General features: G+C 37.6%; 1 protein-coding gene across 8 annotated transcripts in view; it reads right to left on the minus strand.

Annotated features, from left to right (window-relative positions):
- Window positions 1-23,571, minus strand: part of LOC149191548 (SET domain-containing protein) — a 411,000-nt gene that overhangs the window by 42,366 nt on the left and 345,063 nt on the right. For all 8 annotated transcript variants that reach the window (XM_089404325.1, XM_089404324.1, XM_089404322.1 and 5 more), the window contains 2 exons: window positions 5,286-5,357; window positions 4,813-5,058 (listed from right to left, as the gene is read on the minus strand). In XM_089404325.1, the coding sequence (XP_089260451.1) occupies window positions 4,813-5,058; window positions 5,286-5,357 (318 nt within the window). The remainder of the gene's footprint in view (window positions 1-4,812; window positions 5,059-5,285; window positions 5,358-23,571) is intronic.

Consider the following 23,571-nt stretch of genomic DNA (forward strand, 5'->3'; position numbering starts at 1 on the left):
TAATAAAAGATCTAAGTTGCTTGTGGGAGCTTGGGATTTCTCCCATGGTATCATTTCTCCCCATTTGAAAGGAGACTTCTCTTGGGTGATTGACATTTGCATTGTTTAAACTTTCACACTTCATTCACTTGCATGCTTTAATTGGGAATTAACACAACCTCACTATCACATTTCATTTTTAAGTTAAAGTTTGTTACAATTTCATTTGAGCTTTGTGTTTTCTATCTCATTGTTGCTTGGAGCTACAAGCTTACACTTTACTTTGGGAAATTCATCCTTTACATGCAAGCATTTTATATTTTTAACAAACTTTGATTCATTACCATTTACCTTGGTAAATTGTTTCACGAGCACTTGAATACATGCTTCATTTTTATGCTACATTGTCATCTTGAATATTGGAGCAATTTATTGTCATTGTCTATTTGAAACATATTTTACTTTCAAGCAAATTACTTGTATCATTTTAATTCATTGATGAGACACATGAAACACATGTAAGCTAATTTTATTCCTCCAATTGAAGTTATAATTGCAACTTATGTTGAACACTACTTCAATTTCAAGCATTGCAAATCAATTTCTCTTTTGGGGGGAAAAATTACATGCATTTCTTCTAGGCATTTTAGTATAGGAAGGCCCCAAACCTCATTAAAATTTTACCTCCAACATAAGTTGGTTGAAGTAGGCATCTTAAGAACTCTCTACTCCTCTATTGACTCCTCACTGTGAGATTCATATCTTTGGGCGAGTGTGAGATCTGAAGATTGAAGAGTTAAATTGTAATCTTGTTGTAGAGATAATTAATAAAATTAACCAAGAGCACTTTCCATTACATTTACTTTACTTGTCTCTTAATGGTTTGAGTTTTCATATGCAAAGTCTATTCCAAAAGCAAGTATTGTAATCCTTTCAAACAAATGTTTTAATTTCATGCTTCAAGTCTAATTGGATATTGATGTCTTGGTTTAGCACTTCCTTTCTTTTACATTTCTAAGTTAATTACTATTTTTTGGGTTTTGGCAAGATATATTTCACATATTTTGATATATAAAGTTGATTATCTCAAAAGCATTTTATATCTTACATATCTTGTGCTAACAATTTTTGTTTACATTTCAAGGTTACTTTGCTTTCTCTTTTGAGAGCATTGCATTTTACTTTCAGCAAATATATCTTTAAATTGTTGAGCAAATTCCTTTTAAGGCACTGGTTTTGTGGTTTTGTCATTGACATTGTTATTTCATGTTGCTCACGTCATATTTGTTCATAAATCCTTAAAAGTAATTTGTTTTCACTTATAACACTTTGCTAGAAACTCACATCTTTTAACTTAACTTTTCATTAGGGGCCACCCCCTTAGCTAACCTAGGAGATAGCTCAGATGGAGAGAGTTAGGATTAGTGTGACAACACATTCTTTGAGTTCCCCACCACCAACCACACCTTGTGGGGCTGAACGCTTTTCTCACTAACTTGTAGGTAGGTGTAGGAAGCAAGCGATAACACCCTTCAATACAACAAATCATTAGAATAATCAAGTAAAAGAGCTTACAAGTCATGGAATCAATGGGGCACTTCATGGTGGCATGCCTTTCCACAGTGAGCTTTGGTATGTACAAGTGTCTCCAAGCTCAATAGGGGGTTAACTGAGGACCCTATTAGGTAGTTTCAACTTTCAACCTTTAAAGGGGGTGACATGTCCATGGTACATCCCTCAAATGGTGGGTGGAAATGATATAATAATGGAGCAGAGTGGGGATCAGGGGAAATCATCTAAACCACATATGTAGCTACAATAAGGGAATTCCACACCTGGATATGTGTGTGCAAGATGGAGCAAATTGTGGTACATGAGTTACCCCAACCTTTGTTTTTCCACCCTTCTTCATATGCCCTTTTCCTTTTATTGATTTTTCTTCATAAATTCCTAGGGCTCCAAGGGATGAGAGCATGATGTATAATATGTAGCAGTGGATACCCCCTTAATGTGGGGCAATTCATTGCCCACCAGGGGTTGGGACCATTATGGGTTCTTTAATGATAGAGGGGGCTCACCTAGGGCCCATAGGAACCAGGGTGATGGCCATGGATGAGGGGTAGAGCTCATGTTTGGCTTTTTCTCACATGTTAAATTTGTATGTCCCAACCATATTTTGCATTTTGTGGTACATTTTCTATTGAAAGTGTCCCAATTATGCTCTTTCTTTTCTTTTTAGCTACAATAGCTTTTAGGGCATTATTCCAGTACTGACCCAAGGTGTGGGCAAGGGGAGTGGCAGGCTAACCCTTTGTGGACCCAACGGACACATGTCAACCCGGATGAGAAAATAAATGAATGGGGCTAAAATGGGTGGTAAGGGAGTGATGTAGGCGGTATTGGAAAGTAGGACCATGCAACCAAAATCGAAATTTTCCATGTAGTGCCAACCCTAAAGCCAATGGTCAGTAAAGGAGAAACCATGGGAAGAGGATACGAGGTAACTATGAAATTGGGAAGTGGAGACAAGAATACAGGCCTAACCCTACTTTCTGCCAAATCCCCCCACCAATCCATGCCCAAAAGTGCCCATGACAAGTAAGGAAAATTACTCAACTATACCAATGAAAAGCCATACCTTCGAGGTCGAGAGGCCCACCTTCAAACATACATCCATAACAAATGGGTGAGCGACCACATGGTTGGCTCAGTTGGCAGAGAAAATGACACATCAAGCTATCTGGGGGTTGTTTGCTGCCAGTGAGGACCATCTAGGAGAAAAAAATTCTCCTATATACACTACCCACAAGTGGTGGGTAACATTTGGCTCTAACTGGCACATGCTCTCTCAGAAAGTGTGTGAAACTTCTCAAACGAGAGGTCATGAGAACACTAGCAATCTCTTGGTACCATTGACTTGTTACCTGTACATATCAAAGACCAAGCACATGGGGTGGCATGTTTTTGTGGTGTCCTATGATCACCCATGCTTAGTATTAGGCCATAAAAATCAACAAGAAAGTAAAATGCAAGTTTAGTCTAAATGCAACTAATCTATCATCAAAAATATCATATGATGTTAGTTCTAATGAGAAAATGAGCATGCAATGCATCCAACCCTGACATGCATATAGTGTAATGCACATGCTAAGTGTAATCATAAAGCCAATGCAACCAACATATCATCAAATTAATATACACATGCCTACTATATGATTACTTATGTAGAAAATCCCAACGTGAATGCAAACACAATCACATGGGGGATGAAACGGGTGGAAGGTGGGAAAATATGATTTCTATGCGAGGTAAGAAGAAGCCATAGGAGAAGGAAATTAAGTCAATCCAGAAGTGCGAGGTCTCCCCTCTAAATACACAATGGTGGAATGAATGATCATCCTTAAGAACTCCTTATCGCAATTATTGCTCATAATATTATGCTTTGTAGATGCCACATGGTCATGATGGGATGGGAACAGAGGGTGAGGGATGGAAGGAGTGCAATAAATAGGTTGCTCAAGGTGATGGTCACATTGGAGAGGGGAGGTCATGGAGTGATCATAATCTTGAGGGTGTGCCCAAGGAGATAAAGTATATTCAATGAGGGGCCCTTTCTTGACACCATACTTAGGAGGGGGAAAGGGCTCATGGTTGCTTGAGATCAAATGACAAGGGGTGAGGGAATCACTTATGGATCACTCAAAATGATGAACAAGAAGGAAAGGCAATGGGGAAGTTGAAGTATTGTGTTCAATGGGGCTCTTTTCCTGAAAACCATAATGTGAAGGCTCAAGTGATTTGGATATACTCCCTGAATCACAAGGAAGGCAGGTAGGAGCAATGGCCACATCATTAGTACCAAAGATAAGGTTTTCCCAAAAAGGAGAATCAATTATTTCCAACTGCCCTCTTTCATTCAAGGGAAACTAATGATCCTCCTTCCCAAGGGTATCGATGGATATGTGATCATAAATAAAGGGAAGACTAATCCCAACCTCATCCTCCCTATCAGTATCATAAATGGGAGCACAATTGAATTGAGGACCAACAATTTCCCATTTCTCTTTTTAAATATGAAAATAATCTCCAATATCAACTTCCAAGGGGCTAATGGGATTACAACTTGAACAAGTGCAGCCTTAAAAATTGTATCATGGGTCCACTTTATGTCCTCAAAACACATGTAAATGAACCTCAAAAGTGGAGAAATCAGTTACACTTCACGTGTGCAAAAGCGTGAACAAGTACATGCTAAGAAAAAAAGGATCTTCGTGGTGGAGTGCACCACTTAGTGGCCTAGGAAGACATGTACACGAGTGAGGTGAAATGGTGAGGTGGAAGGCTAAAACCCTTGGGCACAAGAATAACTAGCCCTTTAGTCAAATTAATGGTCAACAAAATCCTCACAAATAGTGCCAAAAGATGAGTATATCATGTGGGTAAGCTAGAATGTGTGAACAAGGCTATATTGAGGCTACAGAAAATTGGTTTTCTTAGTAGTTTTCCTCCACATGTGTGCCAAATGGGAGGGGATAACATAAGTTGTGTACCCTATGGACATAAAATTATGTTCTCTAGTGATAAATGTTTTTGTTTTGAAAATAATAATTTGGCAATCTAGATATCTATCTCTGTTACTAAGAAAACGAAAGAAAACAGGTTATCATGTAGATAGTACATGCAAGTTTTGAGTAGAAAAAGCATGAATTTAACAATCCTATAAGCATATTTTCTTAATACTGAAGCTTCTCTGAATTCAAAAGTAAATCAACTCATTTTCCACGTGATGCAGAAAAGGAGATAGCAATTACTAATAATCCATGACTAAGTTACCTCAGTGAGCAAAGATATAACACCATGCACATCATCTTCTTGCATGGCTATGGTACGTAGAGCTGCCATAAGATCTTCTGGAAAAATGAGATTATCCATATAAGAGGGTACTTTGCGATGACCACTCCAACTATAGCCACTCATTTGACTCCAATCCTTCTTGCAGGCCTCCAATGGTAGTGAAATTTCACTCGAAACTCTTTTGTGCAATAAGGATGTAGGTAAAAGCCAACGCAATTGGAGCTTCTGAAACTCCATGGAGGTCCATTGCAAAATATGTAATAATTAGAATCATGTTTCTTCCACAATGACCACGCCCCACAAAAAAGGATGGCTAAATTATTTAGAAAAGCATTGGCACATGCTTTTATGTCTATACACACAAACAAAGATATGAAAATGAATGGATCGTATGCACATCTACATGCACTGACAAAAAGGAAATAGAATATGAGAGGGGTAAGAAAAAAGACCTGTTCTTCAAGAAGTTGTAACTTGAGTTCAGCACAATCGAACCTTTGAAGAGCTTCTTTTGGGTAATGCACCTGCACAAGGTTGTACATAGAAAGCAATGCTTTTATTTTCCTAGTTGTATATACAATGGCATTGTTACACTGACCTCTTCTAATTTTAAATGAAGACTGCTTTAAATTTGACTTAGTTTTATCTTACAGCCCATCACTAAAATTTGGAGGCAACTTAGTTTTAACTTACAGCCCATCACTAAAATTTGGAGGCATTCATGGCATTCACCACTCATACAGTTTTGATTTCTTTTTAGCAAGACAGAATGCACATGGCATCTATGCAGAAGAGACTAGTTGAAGGGAGAAAAATTATTATTGGTAGTTATACATGTAATTGGCTCCTATACCTACTGAATTATAACTGCACAGACATATCACAAATGTGTGTCGAACACTTAGAGTCACCTTCGACACAATTTCTAAGTGAAAAAAAGGTCAACCTTGTGTCAACTAGAACCTGTAAATGAGTAAGGATTTCAGGAATGGCACTATCAAAATTCCAAGAAACAAAAAGTGCACACAACACGAACACATGTATAATACTGAATACATTATTAATATATTAATAGTGCATTACCAATAATATATTACTAATAGATTAGTAATATTAGGGATATGAGTCAATGTACTATGGTCCATTAATAAAGGTATTAGTAACATCAATGACATAATCTATTAATAAAAATGAATATTATTAGTGTATCAATAGTCGAGAATGTATTTTAAATGTATCATTAATGATGAATGATGATTGATAAAGTTAACGCTACAATAATAAAATAAGATAATTTTATTATTATCCAACAGATAACAACACATAGTACTCCTAAGTACACTAGCGTCAGTTAACTATGGGAGCACATTATAAAGTTACTATCTATATATTCGTATATTTTATTTAAAAAATCAACGTACTTTTATGGAATCGTAGAGTTTTTTCTCACAAAGACTTCATTTTGTTCACTTGTACAGTGCACAAGTATCTCGTAACTTGTACAGATTCTTTTCAGACTTCGATATTGATTTTATAGGTCTGAAAGGATGCAAAATTTAAAAGGTAAGTAGTTGAACGGATCTATACATACCCATAAAGATATGCTTGAGCCTCTATAGATTTGTTTTAAAAAATTATTTCAAAATTATTGCATTTATTTATTTCTGTTTTGTGAAAACACTTCACTTAGACAACAAATACATTAGAATTCAAGATGGTTACATCATGTAGACAACAGGAGTACCAAGAAAGTCCCAGTCTGCAAAAGCAAAAAATGCCAGCATATGAGCTTAGGGCCCTGTTACTGCCTGGATTAGAACCCTTGACAAGGTCTGGTCAAGGTGCTAAGGGGTAAGCGCACAAGTGATGCACCCACTGTCACCTCAACATAATCTTCTCTCACTTTAAACCACCTCCCACAATGCCACGGGGGTATCCCAATCTACACGCACTTCACCAACAACCTTAAAATACTAGTGCCTAAAAACACCAAGTATGATAAATGTTAGGATTTAATTCAACAAAATGCAAGTATGAGATAGGAATGATAATTTTAGAAAATACAAACCAGCATGTGAAGCTCACTCAAAATACACATTACCTTTGATGCTCAAGAGTGAGGGAAGGGTACATACATCAAGTGAGATGATTTTTCCTTGGTTTCCACTTGATTTGTAACCTAACTTGGACTAGCTTGCTGGTGTCCTAAACTTCCAAACCTGCAAATTAACCAGCGAACACAGAAATACCAGATTTGGACTGTCTTTGAAGCAACCCGAAAGTGTGGAAACACACTAGGATGATGGATCCTGGAGTGTTTGAGTTTGAGCACTCGAATAAAAGTGAAAACGTAGGCCAGTTATGATAAAAATGCAAGCAAATGGTAGACTATAGCAATCTGATCCAAGCTTGCACGAAAATGGGGTCCAATCCCCCTAGGATCAAATATGGAAAATGCCCTAATGAAGATGAAACCTCTTGCAGCACCTAAGACAGCTTTAAACACTTATAAACAGTGTTACTTGGTAGCAGGAGCGAAAGCGGGGAACGCGAGCGAAAACGGGTGCGGGAGCGACATTTTCAGAAGCTCCTGGTTTGGGAGCGAATCCCGGAGCATTTTTATATAATATATATATTTTATATTTTGATACATATATGTCAACAAAAACATGTAGAATGATGAATTAAATATAAAAAACATAAAAAAACATAGATTGAACCATATAACAACAATCATCTAGAAGTTATAATCTTCATCAACCACGTCCACAAGTTAGTAACATGGTAACATACAACATATTGAGTCTCGTGATTCATCAATCTTAAAGTTTCAAGTTTTTAAAATTCAATACATAACATTTATCATCATTGATCACCAAAGTTGTACTTGTAAGCTAAGTGTAACCATTACAACAAATAATATCTAACATGAAATGAAATGTTATAAAATGAAATGAAATGAAACAACTTTCAACTTTCATGAAGCATCATATTCATAATTCATTACTAATGAGTTATAATTGCCAACTTCATACTTAAATTGTCATATATTGTTTAAAAAAATATCATAATAAATATGAAAGAGTCAATAGTTATAAAAACAACTAGAAACTAGAAAAGACAAGTAAATCTATTATCTATTTCTTATGCTTGGGCCTCTTGCCACCACGAGAAATGTCTAATTTTTTAGTCTTGTTGGAAAATCAAGGTATCTTTGTCATTACCTCTGTATCTATATAGGGATCTTTGTCATTAATATCACCCTCTAAACATTAACATAAGATAGAAAAAGCATAGCATGTCAAGTCAAGATTTTGTTTGAGTGATGCGTACATTTTTAGGAGGGTCATGATAGAGGAGTTCGACAACCAATGTCACTAACATCAAGGTACATAGAGGGATTGGTGCTCTTTATTAAATACGAGTTCAATACCTAATACATGACAAAATTCAATGGAAACATTGCAATCCCCCAATCTTGAAATCCTGAAAAACTGATAAGGTTGCTAGATTTTGAATGAAATCTAAGATTCTACTTTCTTCATATGAAATCTAATGAGGTCGGAACCACTCTCAAACATCCTGTGTCATTTCATGGTAATGTTAAAAATATAAGTAAAAGGCTTAATCTTCATTTTCATCCTTTTATTTTAAAAATTTAACATTACCAAGAATTTCATATCAATACTAGGGCCATAGGCTTGATCATTAAGTTGGCCCACTCAAAACTTATTTGTTTCCTTGAAAAAAAATTGCATTTGGAACATCACTGCAAAAAAGGCTAAACGCTCCTGAAAAGGCAGGGAGCACAATTTTTTTTTAGGGAGCGTGCTCCCTAAATCGCTCCCTTTTTAGGAGAAATTTCGGGAGTGTGAGTCGCTCCCGCCCAGAGCGTGGATTGGGAGCGGGATGAGGGGGCGGGCGGTGCTGCCCCGCAACACTGCTTATAAATATTGATAATATACAATTAAAATACTTCAAAAAGGTAATTAGAGACTTAAGGACTTAGAAACAACCCCTTTCACAAATCCTAAGCAAGGAGCCTTACCAATCCTTGAGAAGATATTGTTGTGACAAAACTTCAGAATTGTGAAGACACCTTTAAAACTCTCAAAATGATGATAGATAACCCTTGAAAGAAAAACACTAGAGGACCGTTTTTCCTTGGACCTCTAGATTATCAATATGGCATAAATCCCAAGAAAAATATCAAGCTCAAAAATATAATCTGTGAACTTTCTTCTTGACAATAAATGAAAGATTTCCAATGATTTACTTTTATTTTTGACAGTTAGAATCTTCTACTTTCAATCTTTTCTATTCTATTTTTATGAATTTTTTCATTTTATAAATAAATAAAAGACAAGAACTTGAATTTTGTAAAAACATGGTTGGTTGTTGGATTAGGACTTAGGTGCCTTATGATTTATCTCCACTAGGGCAATTGGGGTCAAGATGAATGCCCCTTTTAAGTTGGTTGTTCAATGCTTGAGGATTAAAGCAAAGAGGTAGAACCCTAGAAGTAAAATTACCTCTTTGTCCAAGGAAGACAAGTTATGAAGCCAAGCCCTACTAGAAGGGATCCCTCCAAAGGAAAAGCCTTCAACCATAAGATCAACTATGGAATGAAATAAAATCAAAACCCTTGTTGAGGAACCTCAAGGTTATGTCCCAAGAAGAAGAATTAATACTTACCTCACACCAACAAAGGAGAAGTGAGAGATTTACCATAGACATCTCCCTTCAAGTAACAAAGTTGCGCTTCAAATAGATTAATCTTGATAGCCTTGTGGTAGTCTTGAATTAACACAAAATTACATTTGAAAAATATCTAGAATATCCTAGAAAAAGGAACTTCAAAATTGAGACCAAAGCTTCGAAAAAATAATTACATTGTGGCAAAATGATCTCAACAATTCAAAATGGTTTGGGAGGAGAGTGAGCTCTCTATTTGTAAATGACACTCTCAACATCTCTCCCCCTTTTGCTTCATACAAAATTTCTAGGAAGCTCAAAAAAGGTGTAATATTACGAATTGAAATTTAAAGCTAATAATAGACACATGAACTAGGCTATAACAAATAAAATCACAAATACGCGTGCACCATCAAAATCACCAAGAAACTGGGCAAATAAGCTGAGCCATTTTATTAATTCATATGGATAAATCAAGTACAATAAGATAAGGACCGTAGAACCTGGGCTTGCTACTGCACAGTGCAAGCACGCCAAACCCAAGTAGAAGGATGTAGTCTCAAATGCTGGAAATGGCCTCGATTGATAGCTCGCATGACCCTGTAAACTGTTATTGTTGTGGAAGTGGAACTGGTGATTTGAGCCTCCAAACTGCTCAAAAATTTTGGGAAATTAACTGGAGCCTCCTCACAAGGAACCCATAATAACCCATAAAAATCTCACAAACCCAAGTGGTGGAAATGGTCTCAGGGTAAAGTACACCTTTCTCCAACAATTTTTGTTGTTGTTGTTGATTTGGGGTAGCATCGAATGTGCTCTAGCCATGAAAATTGGTGGAGAGGCTAAAGCATATGAGATCTCCAAGACCTAGAAATGGTTTGGACAAATTGTACCCAGTTTGGGAGATATTAAAATAATTAATATTTTTAATGGAGTTCCTATGTTTAAACTTAGGAAAAATAAAATATTAATGAGTATTAATATAAAATTGGGTTAGAAGGTTCCAAAAGTCATGGATCAAACCAAATCTAATCTTAGTCGTTGATTAGAGATTTAATCTCAGCCATTGAAAGACCAACGAGAAAAGTATAAGAAGAGGCTTGAGGGTCAGTTGGAAGATACACCAAAGTGATCAGTCATTCGATTTACTAGAGTTGGTTTTGCTAAGTAAAGTCGAACCAGTGATCAACAGCGACGGGTAGTGAGTACTAGACATAGAGACAGAGATAGTGCCGAGAGATCAGCACAGAGGTAGAGAGGCAGATGCAGAAGCCAAAGCAGGCCACACAGAAACCAACAGAGACAATGTCGAGGCTAGAGGGCCTACGTCATCCACGCAGAAAGCAGCAGGAGTGACACAGAGGGTCCCAAAGGTTGCGCAGTGCCTCAGAGGGCTAACGCAGAGGGTTTTGAGGTTGACACAGAGGCCAGGAGGGCTGACGCAAAGCTTCAGTGTTGTTGGAGAGGGTTTCATGGGGCGGGTTTTCTGAATACCTGCTTCTGAATAGAGAGGTATTATTGCCAATTATCTTTTTATGTCAGGTGAGCCAGTTTGGCACCCAGTTGTACTCAAGGATATACTGCATAATAAATAAGCCCTCAGAATTGTTGCACCGGTTTCCCCGCATTGGGTTTTTCCGGGGACGAGTTGTCCAAAAATAACGATGTCACTTGTGTGTTTGTTTTCTTTCAGTTGTTGATTTGTAGATGGTTGAGATTGTATTGCGTTTATTCCGTTATTTATATGTTTTAAATAACTTGTTTGTAATTAACAAGTAGAAGAAATAAACCAAAAGAATACAGATTAAATTTCTTACAGGTAATACTTAGAAATTTCAACAGTTGTCTGCTGACTAAAACACTAATTTCTGCTAGAAATATTGCTCAGAAAATTTTGTGAAATTAACACTAGACTCCTCTCACCAAACCCACAAAAACCCAGAAAGGGTTTGGGTTGAATCCACCGACCCCCGATGACCCCCAACAAGTTGCAAATAGCTCAATCTGGCCAAACAACGCCCCACAATTTGATATTACTGAATTATGCACAAATCTACCACAAGAAATTTCTCCCAGCTCTGACTAATCCTCCACTTACCTCCTATCTCCAGTCGTTATCTCTCAACAATTCTTCTCCCTTCTTCCTTTACGCAGGCTAAGCTAGAAACCCCTATGCACTTCCAAATGAATAGAATTTCATCCCACATATTTTTTTCTCTCTATCTCTATAAAATCACCACAAAATTCCTGGCTCCAAATAGGAAATTCCTCCTACAAATAACCCATAGTCCAACTCGCTATATGCTGGACCACAATGAGTAACTTGAATTTCCTCTACCCCTAGGAAATAAGAAGAGTTGGGAATATTGCTATCAATGGAACTCTATGAAAGCCCGACAATGGACTCTCTGAATTCCCAACTAGGGAGGCACTCAAAGTTCTTCGAAGATGGGGTGGAATCCCGCCTGGAATTCCTTTGCTAAGCAGCACTCTACCCTTGCGCTAAACAACTCCAAAGGAAGATGAAGGGTTAAGTGTAATAGCCAAAAGATTATTAGCAAATGAGCTCATCCTCCTTTTATAATTTCTCCCCATGCTCCTAGACTCCCTTTTTAATTATTTTTTATTAGTGGGCGCCATTTTCCACTAAGTGGCTTTTGCCTCCATTTTAATAAATTAATAATTTTCCACCAATCTCCAATAGAATAATACTTGTCACCTTTCTCCAAAATAATATTTGCCCCTTTTACTTAATATTACCCAAATTGGGAAAAATTCTCATGCTCACAAAATTGGGGATATTACAGTCCTCCCCACCAAAAATTGTTTGTCCTCAACCAATGCCTGAACAAGCACTCCCTCTCTCTGCTGGCTCAAATTGTCACTATTGTGAATTTTTATCTATTGCAGTATCTGGAAATTATTCTTCTAACTGTAAATTTAATTATGCAGTTTATTTGCTACAACAAACAACGAATAAAATCACAACTGCAATTTTCACCATAAAAATACTGCGGAAAATAAAATGTTGAAAACTGAGAAATTCTAGCACACACAAGAATTTTGACACAATTAATTTTGGACAATTATCCCCGGAAAAACCCAATGCAGTAAAACCGGTGTAGCAAATGAGGGTTTTATTATTATTCTACAACAACAATTATGAGTACAATAATTTAGATGCCCAACTGGAAATCTAATCTGAGGAAAAATACTAGCAAAATTATGTGAGAATTTTCTCTCACCCCAAGCTAATTTTTGCCTCTGAAATTACCTTCCTAGCCTTTGCGTTGAGCCTCCTACGTCACCCTCTACGCAGAGCTTACGTTGACCCTATGAAAATTTCAGCCTTCCTTCGTTTGCCTCTTCCGGGGATTGGAAACCTTTCTCTCGAAATGTTGGTACCCTCCTCTTCCACCTGTTACTCACCCTCTGGCTCTATCTTCTCCGCTGAGTTACTACCACTGAGAAAATTGAACTGCCTGGGCAACTGAGTATATGCACTGGTGTATTCTCCATCACCACATCGATCTCATCTTATAATCCATTGTTGGAGCACCAACGACCAAAATTAAAACATAATCGACAACTAGGATCATCTCTGGATCGATCTGTCTGAGTTTCTAGACCATTCTCGCCTTATTTCAATTAATATCGATTAATTAACCATATTCCCTAAGTTTAGACTTAGGAAATATTTAAAAAACAATTAATAATCTAATTAAGACACTTCTAGGCGGAATTTCCATAAACAATTTCTGGGTTTTGGAGATCTCATGTATTCTAACCTCTCCACCAAATTTCGTGGCTAGAACACATCTGATGCCACAAAAACTAACACTCCCTCTTAGCGAGGAATGTGTTCTAATGTTGCACATCCTACTACAACACCCTCTCTCTAAATCATCTCCTGTCATGCTGTTGATGTCTGGTTGTTGCTACTCACCAACCACTACATAACTTTGATATACGTTGCATCTGTGTTGCTGTTGAACCTGTTGTACTACTGCTAACACTACATCTGCTCTGCGACTCCCTCTCATATGTTGTTGCTGCAACTGAGAATCATCTACAGTGATCTACCTCTGCTACTAAAATGGGTTCTGCACCATACCCATCTATTCTCTAAAATAGACGAACTTAGCTCTTCCCAGAGATTTTGTGAGTATATCTACAACTTGCACTTCTGTGGGAACATACTGTAGATGGATTGCTCCACGTTGTACACAATCTCTGATGAAATGACATCGAATATTTATGTGTTTTGACCTTTCATGAAACACTGGATTCTCAGAGAGCTTTATGCAACTCTGATTATCACAGCAGACATTGGTCGCCTCCATCCTTTGCCTGAACAAGCTCACTAGCAACTTCTAAATCCATATAGCTTCGCACGTAGTTGTGCTTGCTGCCATATACTCTGCTTCCACAGAGCTCAATGCTAATGACTTATCTTTCCTCCTACACCAAGAAACCATCCCTGGTCCAACACTGAAGCAATACCCAGAGGTACTTTTCATGTCCGCTGAACTGCCTTCCAAATATGCATCCGTGAATCCACATAATTTGACATCATCTCCTCGGGTATATCTCAACCTATACTCTACTATGCCACGCACATATCTCAGAATGTGCCTTGCTGCTGCCCAGTGTACCCTCTTTGGCTCTACCATGAACTGTCTAAGGGTATTTGACTGCGAAGCAAATACCTGGCCTAGTATTGACTAGATACATGAAAGATCCAATACATTGTCTATACAAGGTGGGGTCTATTGACCACTACGTGTCAACGACCCATAGCAGTACACCGCCCCTGATCGATGTGTCCATGTCGTCCAGCGTTCTTCATCAACCTGATTGTCATGTTATAATGTAAACCCATTCTGCATGTATATGATGCAAATAATCTCAGAAGATCTGTGTCATGTATGTAATTTCCTAGGTAAACCTATTTTTCTGGTGACGATCTACATTCCGGGAGGTTTTTTGTCTCACCGATCCATTATCAGATGGTCGGCATAGTTTTCCTTTAGCCTTACTCCAAAGCCGAAATGAATTTTATCACTGGGATCTTAGGCAAGTCCTAGTGTTATAGATCGAGTCTATGTAAAAGTGGTTTGGGAATAACCCTAACTATTTGGTTAGGTTATTTTATTACAAATTGCTTAGTCTGTTAGATTATATTTGTGCCAGAGAAATGGGTAGTCTGTGAGGGTCTATTTCAGATGGGTTTTCCCCCTTATGATGTAAAATATATGAAAATGATGATGTAAAGTGTCTTAAGGGTTGGTAAAATAATTTATCCCCTCATAGGTTAATTAATTAAATTTTTTGGCCAAAAATTAATTAAAATCCTAAGCCATAAATTTAATTAATTATAGGTCCTAGGTAAATTTAAGTCTTCCAAAGGCATAATTTGTGGAATCTTAAAATTCAAATTTTAAGAGGTCTCGAGATTAAGGTAAATTAATTATTTTGCTAAATTTTAGGCCTCTAGTCCCTGGGATTTAAGTTAAAATCAAATTTTTGAGGAAATTAACTCAAAATTTTATTTTTGAGTTATTAAAATGCATTTAATTGAAAAATTCGAATTTCCTCAAGAATTTAATATTTCGACGGATGAGATTAAAAGAAATTTTAATTTTCATCGATGGTCAAGATTGCTTTGACAAAGATCACTCGAACTAGCTGTTGGAAATCTTCAAATAGGAGGTCATTTATGAATTGATTGATCCGATCTTTGAGTCATGTGCTAAGTGAAAATCTCTCTTCTAATCTTTTTATGAACAATAAATAAAGACTTTGGGATTAATTTCTGCTGGTGTTAGTCTTCGTGGAAATACTGTAAGATGTGTCATTTTTATGCATAGATTTCTTTTTAGCCATTGATGATAGTTTTCTGAAGAGTGATTTGAGTACAGGTATCTTGCTCAGTTGTTGTGGTTTGAATGATAATTAAAGTTTTGAATATAATAGAAGGTATTTCTATTTATCTAAATTTTATTATCGTTTTCTCGCTCTATGTTGATGGTTGAATTGAGTTTTGCAGTAAATTCTTGATTTTTTTTAATCATCGGGCATTCAGGGAAGTTTTCAGTTAGACCATCCAACTCCCAATTCGTATTTTCTGAAAAGCCCAGCTTGATTTGATTCTGAGCTTATCATAACAAATTTTATTGGTGATACATGAAGGGTTTTGGGCTAAGCACCTCCTTTTAAACTCAAAATTTTAATTTTTCTTGTGCTAAATTGATAAATTTGGCTTCAAAGAGCCTTAGATTATCAGATCTGGGAGCAGAGTAGGACTCACACTCGCTAGATTTGGTAGATCTGCCATTTTTGTGCATAGATCTGTAATTTTTTTTTGTTTTTTTGATTTGGGTTTCTGGGATTTTATTTATTTTTGAATATCCGGGTTCTGAGTGTTTGTGTTTTCAGGGACAGATTGAAGATCTGAAAGTCAAGTTTGATTTGAAACCATATCTAGGCCCTGGAGGGTAAGATCTAGCCTCAAAACCAATTATTGCAGGGGCATTATTTTTGCAATCTAAGGGTTTTAAATTATTTTAAGTCTGGAAACAGTCATACGAGGGTTTCATTGATAAATCTGAAGCACAAGAGTGGAATTCGTTTTTCTGGGTTTGTCTTGAGTTTTGGCTGCCTTCTTGAGGCTTTCGAATTTTTTTTTTTCTTTGTGCCTGGGGATTTCAGAAAATTTCAGATTTGTTTTATTGCCTTGGGTTTATTCTCTGCGTTTTTTTGTTCTCTGGAAATTTTCGACATTTTTCCCGCTATCATAGCTTCCCATCCCTGCAAAAAAACCTCTCTCACGCATTCTCTGCTCCATATGCTGCCCATCAAATCTACAACCCTCTAACCCCGTGGTTCCCTTCAGCTGCTCTTTCCACGTTCTTATCGTCCACGTTGCCTTTCCAATCTGCACAGCAAAACTCAAAACGCGTTATCTTGCAGCTCCATCTCCCATCGCTGCCCAAATCTGCTATCCTTCCTACACCCCATCCCCTTGCGTCGTCCCTCCTTTTTCACCGCTGCTCCATTTCACTGCATCCTCAGGCATCTCTGTCTAGCTCCATGTAGCTTCTTTCATCCAACGCTGCCCACCGTTAACCCTTTGTTGCGTCCTCCCTTCAGTCTGCTACCGTTGCCTAATCTCCTACCACTCCTCATCCTTCTCTGTCGTCAAACTGCTTTCCTCCATCAAGCTTCTCTCTTCTTTCTGTCGTCGGGCTTGACCTGCACAACAACAACAACAACAACAACAAAAACACTCGACCTTTGTTCGTACGTATGCGTTAGTTTCATTTTAGGTTAGTGCATTATTTTTCTTTATTTCATTTAAAAAAGACTTTAGTTACGATTCACTAAGTGCCAAAAAATTTCGATTTTTGTCTTTTAATCTTGATTTTGTTTTCAATCATTTTTATTTTGTAATTTATGATTTTTATTTTATAATTCTAAAACTTAAAAAATCTAAAAAATTCAAAAAAATTGAAGGAAATATACAAAATCCTAAAAGTCTAAGACAAAAACCCTAGAAAAACTAAAAAAAAAAGTCAAAAGGGGCTTCACATTAACTTTGAGATATCCCAAATTTTTTAAATCAAAAGTAAATTTTTAGTGTTAAAAGATTTTAAATTTTTTATGTGGCCGTTGGCCCATTAAAAAATTTAAAAATTATGAAATCCTTTTATTTACTTTGTTCACATTTAAAAGGTCTTAATTAATCATTTATAGCATTGCGTCTTGCTTCATAGAACTTAGCACATTGAAAAAATTTTCCTAAGGACTAATTAAATTTTGGTGTCTTTTGTGCTAAGGTAAAAATCTAAAAGAGAACTTTTGTGGAATCAACATTTTTATTTCTCTATACTTAAACACACTTAAATTTTTTGTATCTAAAGATTAACTATAGAAAAGTGGTAAATTTTCCTAGATTTGGGTCACTAAGCATAAATCTTTTAATTCTAGGATCGAAATTGGTTAGCATTTAAATTTCATGGTTGTTTAAAGCATTTGGATCTCTAGAAATTTAATTGCTAGAATATTGTGCATCTATTGAAATTGATCGTCATTGCTTGAATTATTTAATGTGTGTTACATGTTAGACATTTCGTGAATATTTTCAGGCGATTGTTAAAGAACTATGTCGTGGAATTATAATAGATTGCAACTTTGTTTCCTAAGATGGATATTTGTGAACATCTGTTGACATTGATATTAATTGCAAAAAAGTCTTTTTTGTTCTCTTTGAGCTATAACTGTATCATAAAGATTCGAAATAAGCTTGTGTTCTAATTGTAATATCTTCAAGGGTTTAATTTTTGAGTCTTCATCTAATAAAACAAACATTTCATTTTCGTAATTGAGAGTTTTTTGCGACACGAGTATTTCTGATCCTCGAGTCTAACTTCATCCCATCTTCTGGTGCATTTGCATATAAGTTAACTTTGCATAGATAAAATTTACTTCCAAGCATAAGCTTGGTCAATAGAGAGATAGGTATCCATCAATCTTTGCTTGAGAAGCTTGTTTTAATAGTACTTAAAACAGTGACATTGTAGTCGTCAGAGCCACAACTCTCTGCAACGCCAGAAGCACCGAGTATGTTAGAATTTCAAGAGAGGTATCCTTAATCACACCTTAGTATGCTTCTCCTTATATTCTCTCTGCCAATTACTACGAAATCAAGCTCAACACAGAAAGGATTTAAGGATTCACATTTAAATAGGCATTTAACTAAAATTAACCAAGATTCTTGCATCTCACAATTAGTTTTAGGATCTGCATTTCATATAAGATATTCCTTCATCTAAGCAACAGTGGCTAATTAAGTACTTGGTCTTCATTTCCCTAGAAAGATCGTTGACTCCATGAGGCACTGGTATCAATCGTATAAAATCTAATCAAATCCTAAGTCTTTCTAAATCTTAATCAAGTAGTTGATCGCCTCACTGCGTCTCCCGAACTGGTTGGTTCCCAACTAGTTCTTATTCATTCCATTTTTTCCATAGGGTCTAGCCCCCTTAGCCTGTTGTAGGGAGACAGCTTAAACGAAGAGATTGGGGATCAGGGTGACAGCCCCCGATCTGAACATTGTCGCGATGACTAGACACTTTGTGCGACAACAGGGTAGACATCCTTCTCATCCGATGCATCTATCTTCTTCCAGTTGGTGATCATGGGCATAGACATGGGTCTGCAATCCTGCATTCTGAACCTCTTCAGAATATCTGTAGCGTATCTTCCTTGCCTAAGGAATATCTCCCCATCCTTCTGCCACACTTCCAATCCTAGGAAATAGTGCATCAACACCAAATCCTTCATGTCGAACTTTGTTGCTAGGTTCCTATTGCAGTCCTCTATGAACCTTAATGAACCTGTCAAAAAGAGATAATCCACATACAAAACAAGGATGAGTGGCTCACCCTCTACCATCAAATAGTGTTAATTTTAGGTATGTTCTATGCTTAGAGCAAATTTACTTCAATTTTCCATATTAGCTCAATATCAATTCCAGATTAGCAATCACATTTAGCATGATAGTAAAATGCAAATAGAACATAAACATAAATCACGAAAGACAAGCCAAGACAAGAGGACACAAGATGTGGCGCCAGCGAGGGACACACCCAATGTGGGGAACCCTTGATCAATTCTTCTTATATTCTTCAATATTTCAACAGAGAGAGATAGTACATATACATCAGAAGTCAACACTTTAACTTGTCAAAATAAGAGCAAAGATCTTCACCATGAAGATAACATAATGAGGTTGTAGATCTGATGACTTGGACTACAGTTCTGAACTTAGGTGAAGGCATACTTCTTCAACTGATTCTCCAAGGTGATTCCATCACCATGCTTCATCCAATCATCATGTTGCATCCAACCATGCAGCATCTTCCAGAATGTTGTCCTCCTTCTGCAGTACTAGCAGTCACTGTTTCATCAACTCATCTTTTACTCAAACAACCATGTAGGACTTTCTATGACTACAATGAATCAACGTGAGACACCACCTCTGCCATGTTGTCAACACTGATGCAACAGCCTTAGCTGCTGACTATGGCCTACGGCCTAGCCCAGCAGCAAGTTAAGCAACAATCAATATATTTACAAGGGCTTGACTTCACTGTCAACACTGTGATTTATCAACCATGTAAACAGTCCTAGGAACAACCTTCTAACACAATGTTGTCATCATACTTCTTTTACCACATTGCCACCAATTTCATGTTGTCCTTTCAGGTCTCCTAATACTGTGAATAAGTGTTGTCTTTTGTTGTGTATAAGGAGTCTTTTCATTTGTTGTGTATAGGGTTTTTTCGCTGCAAAATGAGGGCTGCACTAATAGTGGCCAGGCCTTATTCTTTACTGTGACATGACAGCATTAAGGAGGAGCTTCTTCGTCCTCCATGACTGTGATCTAGACTCCTACAGGATTGCAGATAAGTATACTTTAGCAGTGTATATATTAGGTCTCCCTTGCCAGCATTTAGACCTTCTTTATGTAGCATATAGGATTCTTCATAAGCCTGTGGCTAGGGCACATTATGACAGCAGATAGGGAACCAACTGAACTGCACCTAGGGCATCTCCTTACCTATGATAAAGCCTCTCCTGGGACTGTGTAGGAGCCTCCTTTAGGACAGCATAGGTGCCTCTCTTTCATCCTCCATGACTGCATCTATAGGGTTGGCTTCATTGACTATAATTAGGGCTCTCCATGGCAGCATTAGGATCTCTCCTTGGCAGTGTTAGGATCTCTCCTTGGCAACGTTAAGATCTCTCCATGACTGCGTATTAGACTTCCCTTTATTGTGGATTAGGGCATCATTAGGCCAGCGTATTAGACTCTTTCATGGCTTCTTGTAAGACTCCTCCATGACTATGTTAGGGCTTCTTCATTAGGGCAGTGTAGAGCCTAGGGCACTCCCTCTAGATCTCTCCTTCATCAAAACCCAAAACAAAATGAAGAGAGAGATCACAAGAGTGTGAGTGTGTCTAAATGACTTGAAGGCCACCTCTATTTATAATAAAACGTGGAGGACAAGTGGGGGTAATTTGGTCGCTGGTCGACCTTGACAAATTGTCACATAACACAAATAAATTCATATCTCCATGAATACATGTCGGAATCGGATGATCTTTAGATCAATCCTACACCTCTCGATGAGAGGAACCCAAGAAAAATATCAGCTGCCATGAATAAGTAAGACCCACGTGGAGTTTGGCCCTAGTTGCCAATTTTAACAAATAGTAAAGGTTGGAATCTGCGTCACTCTTGATGAATCCCATTCGCTGCAAGGAGCTATCAATCCTACCATACCATGCCCTCAGAGCCTGCTTGAGTCCATATAGAACTTTCCTCAGTCTGCACACATGAGTGCACCTCTCATGAGTCTTGAAGCCCTATGGCTGTTCTATGTACACTTCTTCCTCTATCATCCTGTTCAAGAAGGTTCCCTTGATGTCCATCTGGTGAATCTGCCATCCTATCTGAGTTGCTAGGGATACAACTGACTAGATAGAAGTGTATCTGGCAACTGGGGTGAAGGTCTCATAATCTATCCCTTCTTTCTGTGCATACCCCTTTGCCACGAACCTAGCTTTTTATTTTTCTACACTGTCATCTATAGAAAATTTGATCTTGTAGGATCCATCTGAAACCCACAACTGATCTATCTTCTGGCCTTTGCACTACCTCCCAAACATCATTCGTCATGATAGAACTATACTCTTCTACATGGCATATACCCATACTTGATGTTGTGTGGCCTCCTGAAAGCTAGAAGGTTTTGCAACCTAAGCCACCAATGCTTGGTACCTATCAGGTTGTCTGATGAACCTCTCTACTGGCTCAACCACTAGTCGTGGGAGGTTCAGCGAACTCCTCATCCTGCCTTTGCTGCTCCATTTGCTAAGAACTCCCCTGATTTCTTGCACCTAAGGAAATACTGGTACTAGTCACAGTACTCGATCCTTGTGACTGTCCTCCTACCTATCCCACTGGCTATCCCTTCTGTTGGACCAAACGATTTTTTTCTCACTGATTCTGATCACCTACAGGCATCTCATGGGATCTCCTGAAAGCTCGTTCTTCCATGAACTTCACGTCCCGCCTTACTACAATCTTCCTATTGCTAGGAATGTAGATCATGGATGCCTTTGAGGTTTTGTTGTACCCAATGAAGAACCCCCTCTCTATAGTCTTATCTAGTTTGGTATGTTTCTCATCTAGCATGTGGCAATAAGCAATGCTGCCAAAAAATTTGAAGTGACTAACTTCTGGCTTCTTCCCTGTTAAGACTCCTCCTAGCGTTTTCTCCCCAATGCTCTATGAGGAGTTCTATTCTGTATATATATTGTCATGTTACATGCCTCTGCCCATAGAAATCTAGGTAATTCCTAGTCATATAACATAGCCTTTGCAGCTGTAATAATGGTTCTATTTTTCAGCTCCACTACACCATTCTGCTATGGATTATATGGAGTTGTCCATTCCCTTTTGATGCCTTCCTTCGAACAGAAATCTATGAAGTCTTTATCAATATATTCTCCACCATTATTTGAGTGAAGCGCCTTGATCTTCTTCCCTGTCGCATTCTGCACGAGAGCTTTAAACTCTCTGAAACGATCAAAGACCTCATCTTTGGTCTTCCAAAAGTAGATCTGGGTTTTCCTTTGATGGTCATCAATGAAGATAACGAAATATTCAGCACCGTTGAGAGCTCTAGTGGGCATCGGGCCACAAATATTTGAATGTATGACTCCTAACATGCCATGAACTCTACTATCACTTCTTGGAAACGCTTCCTTAGCATACTTTCCAAGTACACATCCTCTGCACACATCACCGTGTTTCGTGCCAAGTTCTGGAACCCTTGTTACTGTTTCTCTGAGCATCCTGAGTGCTCCACAATGTAGATGTCCCATTCTCCAATGCCATAACTCGTTCAAATCATTCCCACTACTACTGTCACTGCATATTAGTGCCATTGGAGAATCAATCTATCACTGGTACAATGTGTTACTTCGAACTCTAATCTGTCTTACCTTTTTCCGGCGTGGGTGTTTGACAAACACTTTCTTCCCTATGAAGCGAATATCATACCCCTTATCCTGTAACTAGGATACTAAAATCAGGTTCATACGCAATCCTGGCACATGCAATACATATGTAGCACTGGTGCTTGCTCCTAAATCCCTCTGCAAATCTATGGTACCACTCCCTACTGGAGTACATTTCGTCTTGTTTCCCATAGTAATCTGGAAGTCTATCTGCTCCTCCTTATAGCTAGAGAAATATTCTATAACCCTTGTCATGTGAGTTGATGCTCCACTGTCTATATACCAGAGACATTGTGAAGTTGATCCTGATAAGCAAGCAAATTTGTCTTCCAATCTGGAAAATATGAAGTCTCCTGAATGTTACTTTTGTCCATGGTTCTGCTGAGGAATTTATAGTTTGATATTCCTCTTTCACCCGACACTAGTTCTGCACTAGCAATCTATTGCAAAACCTTCTACATCTTTCTAGAGAGATGCCCAACGAAATAATTAAGCTACTCCATCTGCCTCTAGAATCACTCGAACTGCAAGGATTGAATTTTTCTGCCCCTTTCTCAAAAAACTCGAACTTCCTCAAGTAACTCGGCCTCCTGCCAAAAAGACTGTGTTGCCCATGCTAAGCAACGAAATTACTTTCCTTCGTTTCTAGGCTTTCCAACTAATCAACTGTGCTCTAATACCATGTGAAATTTATCTATTACAGTATCTATAAATTATTCTTCTAATTGTAAATTTAATTATGCAGTTTATTTGCTACAACAAACAATGAATAAAATCACAACTGCAATTTTCACCATAAAAATACTGCAGAAAATAAAATACTAAAAACTGAGAAATTCTAGCACACACACAAGAATTTTGACATAGTTATTTTTGGATAATTGTCCCTAGAAAAACCCAATGCGAGAAAATCGATGCAGCAAATGAGGGCTTTATTATTATTCTTCAGCA

Source organism: Pinus tabuliformis, chromosome 2_2 (genome assembly GCF_031772625.1).
Source record: "Pinus tabuliformis cultivar Carrire ecotype Pingquan chromosome 2_2, CPIR1, whole genome shotgun sequence".
Taxonomy (NCBI): Eukaryota; Viridiplantae; Streptophyta; class Pinopsida; order Pinales; family Pinaceae; genus Pinus; species Pinus tabuliformis.